The 4,528-nt window shown below is 50.0% G+C and overlaps 1 protein-coding gene across 1 annotated transcript; it reads right to left on the minus strand.

The window, feature by feature from the left end:
• Nucleotides 729–2,866, minus strand: LOC110255904 (G-protein coupled receptor 6-like). Its single transcript, XM_021066310.1, has 2 exons — nucleotides 2,783–2,866; nucleotides 729–1,911 (listed from the first exon to the last, which is right to left on the minus strand). Exon 2 carries the CDS (start codon nucleotides 1,890–1,892, stop codon nucleotides 729–731), a length of 1,164 nt encoding a protein of 387 aa, XP_020921969.1. The 5' UTR covers nucleotides 1,893–1,911; nucleotides 2,783–2,866.

Below are 4,528 nucleotides of genomic sequence, written 5' to 3' on the forward strand. Positions count from 1 at the left end.
TTCATATACTTCATGAACATAATATGTCTTGGAATCCTATCTTGGAACAATTTATTTATTTTACAAGGCTGGCCATAACAGTATACTCAGTCAATATGAATTTTCAACATTTAAAATTCTTTCTAGACTGGAAAGACTACACTTAGAGTCATGGTTTCAGGATTCAAATGCATATGATTTTTCTTTATATTAAAGATTTTCACAGGAGGAAGATTATACATAATACACTTTTAAAGTAATTGGACTAGTAATTCTCTCTTAAGTAATAATTCTACATCAATCACATGCCCCAAATTACATTTTTATAATGTATTTATTTGTGTACAAAATATGTTGTAATTTACTGATGCATATGCAGCAAAATACTCTATCACATACAACAAAAATACACTTTTACCCCCTTTCCTTTTCCCTTGAAAATGGCAACACTGTTTTGGCAGTTCAGCAGCTAAAAATAAAGTGCTATAATTAAGCAGTATTGGAATGTCTTCACTTGACAAATGTGATGTACAATTCGAGTATACAACCACATTTTTGTTTTTTTTCACAGAGCAGGAAATGCCACATCCTGAACACCTCCAGAAGATACAAATATTTGTATATATATGTACACGTGTATACACTGTATATGTAAAGTGCCAACAAGCCTCTTTGTCCTTGTGAGTTTGTTGTGTTTATGTCTATTCTCTCTTTTCCAAAGTCAGAGTCCACTATTGGAATCTCAGAGTTCACCAGCAGGCACAGAAAAGTTCATCAAAGGCTGGCTTGTTGGGGGTGGGGTGTTGGTAGGATGGGGAGCCTTCAGACCTCACTGGGGACCAGCGGAAGGGCACTTTGGACTGAAAACAGCCACAAAACAGGAGCCACAAGGCACGTTGGATCTCCTGGTTGCGGAAGGCATAGATGATGGGATTGATCATGGAGTTGTAGGTGGCGGGCAGCAGGGTGGCGTAGGTGTAGACAGCCGGGTCCTCGTGGCTACCTACCACGCAGTAGATGGCAAAGGGCAGCCAGCTGGCACCGAAAGTGCCCAGCACCACGGCCAGCGTACCCACACCCTTTCTGGTGGCGGCAAGGTGGGGTGGTGCCAGGCAGTGCTGCTGCAGCGCGATCTGGTGTGCATGACGCCAGACCACCTGGCAGATGCGCACATACAGGTGCAGCATGATGCCAAAGACGGCAAAGAAGGTGGCAGAAAGCAGCGCCACGTGGCTGCGAGTCAGTGGGTGCACCACGCTGCAGGCTGCACGCTCTGCCAGGCAGTTCCAGCCGAGCACCGGCAGCAGCCCGAGGCCCAGGGACACCGTCCAGGTGGCGGCGAGCAGGAAATGCACACCCAACAGGGTCCGTCGCGAGTAATAGGTGAGCGCGTTGTAGAGGGACAAGTAGCGGTCCACTGTGATGGCCAGCAGGCTGCTGACCGAGGCAGCGAAGGAAGCCACGAGGAAGCCCACAGTGAGCAGGCTTACAGTCTCTGAGGGCACCACGTACTGGAACACGAAGTGCAGGATGAGACCACAGCCCGCCAGCAGGTCAGCAGTGGCCAGGCTGCCAACCAGCACGAACATGGGCGTGCGTAGCGCGGGTGTGGACGCTATGAGCGCCACTACCAGCGCATTTTCGCCCGCGATCACTGTCCCAGACACGCAGAGCAGTACGTCCCATGGATTCACCGCGGACAGCAGCAGCCCCGGCGGCCCGGCTGGCAGCTGCGAAGACAACTCCAGCGATGCGTTAGCCGCGCCGCCGGCTCCCAGCGCTGCTGCTGCTGCTGCAGGGGGCCCCCATTCACCCACGTCCGGCGCTCTTGCCGCTGTGGCCACTGCCGCCACACCCTCGGCCGCAACTGCCACCACCTGGGAGTCGTTGAGCGAAGATGCGCTCGCGTTCATCGCGGCCAGATGCTACACCCTACGTGGAAAGGGAGGACAAGGGTCAGGTGTGCAGTTCACACCGCCAGGGTACTTCCCTGGGCGCTACTGCGTCGCTCTTATTGCCCATCCCATCGTAGGACCCCAGAGCAGAGCGAGGAAGCAGTGGAGGAAGCAGTGGTTGAGAGCCAAAAGTAAATCAATACCTGTTGAGTGAGTGAGCGTGTGAGTGAAATGCACAAGGGATGCCCTCACCGATATCTCAATTTTGCACATATTCACACGAATAACATGCACTCACATGCACACAGATCACGTAAGTGTGCCCATTTTACACATGCATTTTATGCACCAAGCTTGTGTTGCCAGCTAGGACCCCAGAGCAGAGCGAGGAAGCAGTGGAGGAAGCAGTGGTTGAGAGCCAAAAGTAAATCAATACCTGTTGAGTGAGTGAGCGTGTGAGTGAAATGCACAAGGGATGCCCTCACCGATATCTCAATTTTGCACATATTCACACGAATAACATGCACTCACATGCACACAGATCACGTAAGTGTGCCCATTTTTACACATGCATTTTATGCACCAAGCTTGTGTTGCCAGCCTCACTGAGTACCGTGCTGGTTCTGGCCAGTTTGGTCAGGCACTCTCCTAAACCGGCGGTGGAGCCGCTGTCCGCGGTGCTGAAAGCAAAGTTTCTGCGGTTGCCGAGCAGGGTGGACCCCGAGGCCAATGAGACCCCTGGGAAAGGGGCTTGAGGGGAGAGAAGCTGAGATGCCGGTATACGGCAAGGGTGTGGAACAAGCTTGGCACCATTTCTCCGGCTTCGTCAAAGACTCGTCCCCTGGCTATCCTTCCTCTCTTCCCCTCTCCCCACCCTCAAAGTTGCTTTAGGGATCTGGGTTGCTCACCTGAGGAGTCAGGGCTTCGGAAAACCGCTGATCATGAGCGCTACGGCGGGGCGCCAAGCTGCGCTCCCCGCGCGCGGACAGAGCCGACGCCTGAAGGAAGTGGCGGAGCCGGCTCAGAGAGGAGTGCGGGGCGCCTGTAGCTATGCGGGCGCGGCCGAGTGAGAGACACAGTGAGCAGAAAAGGTGGCTACAAGCAGCACGCCCGCCGGAGATTGACAGACAGGGCGCGGTGACGTCAGGCTCCTGGCTCCAGGGTGCAAACCAGGCACTCGCTCTCCTAGCCCGCCCATCAACTACCTCCCGAAGCATATACCCTCCCCAAGTGAAGTCTCAGAGGGTTAAAGGAAGGAGGAGACGCCAGAGGCCGCTGCCAGTACAAAACCTCCAGGAATGGGATGGGGAAAGAGGCAAGGGAGAAAGGAGGGAAGATTCTGAGGCCAGGCAAGGAGGATGAGCCGAGATGGGAAAGGTGGAGGATGAGTTGCACTGGCGGGACAGCAAGGCCCGGGCTAAAGGTCTCTGAGGGGCCAGACTGAAGAAAAAGCCCTAGAGAAGGGGGACGTTGGAGCAGAGAGGTCCGATGGTAGAGCTGCTACCTAAAAAGAAAAAAAGAAACAAACAAAAACCTACTGTTTTGGAGACAGGAATGAACTAGGAGTTGGGGAGGGATGAGTTTTGTAAAAGATACTTGTGGTACAGTGTGTCAGCTGGGTTGAGCCAGAGGAGAAAAGCTGAGTTGTGGGGAACTGAGAAAAATGGGACATTTGAGGAAACCAATCTCTTCTTCTGAAGGTTACCTGTGCAATCAATTCCTCTTTCTCCCTCCATTTCTTCCTCTCTCCCACTATCTTTCTTGAACTCTACACAGCAGGTTTCACCATGATATTACCAGCCAAATGTTTCTCAATTGCACTAGCTGATAGTGCTCTTGGAACTTGCTCTTTAATTAAAGACCAGGTCTGTGTCTTGTTAGAAGAGAAGAAAACAGCAAAATGTGATTTACTTTCCTGGCAACAGACTTTGCCCTGTTAATTAGTACCCTATAAAACAAATTATAGGACCAAAATAGTGATAACTCAGCTGCACCAGACTTTAGTAGGCAGGAGTTTTATTTTCGGCTCAGATAAATCATCCTTTTGGTTTAAAGGTGTTTTGTTTTGTCAGTAAAATACAAGTATTAGACCTTTTCTTCTTCTTCTTCTTCTTTTCAAATTAGACAGAATCTCCAATAGCTGTATTTGGGAAAAAGCTAAAATAGTTGACTCTATCTAAAATTAAAATCAGTGATCCTGTCAGCATACCAAGGCCACGGCCATGATTTTCGGGGACCACATGCTCTAGGCAAGGCGAAAACCTACAGTTGTTACTGGTGCTTCCTCTGCTTTTTCTTTTCTGGCTTCACTTTACCCTTAGCCTCAGGGGCCCAAAAGGAGAAAAAGAAAGAAAGAAAGAGAGCTCAGACTGTCTATTGGCTGGAATGGGAGGTGGATTTTTATCATGGCTGTCTCCCTTTAAATATGGCCTCCAAGTCCAGACTACTCCTGCCCTTCTGCCTCAGTGCCACTGACTTAACTAGAGAAAAGAAGGAGAACTCTAGGACCACTCAATTCTTTGCTGCAATAGCCAATGTGGGATCACAGAACGAGTTTACACAATTTCTCCATTTGACGAGTTTATAAAAATTTTCATGTACCTTCAAATTGGCTGAACTTCTAAGTTTCTGGAAAGTGCCATTTTGCATTTCAG

This window comes from Sus scrofa, chromosome 12 (assembly GCF_000003025.6).
Source record: "Sus scrofa isolate TJ Tabasco breed Duroc chromosome 12, Sscrofa11.1, whole genome shotgun sequence".
NCBI classification, from domain to species: Eukaryota; Metazoa; Chordata; class Mammalia; order Artiodactyla; family Suidae; genus Sus; species Sus scrofa.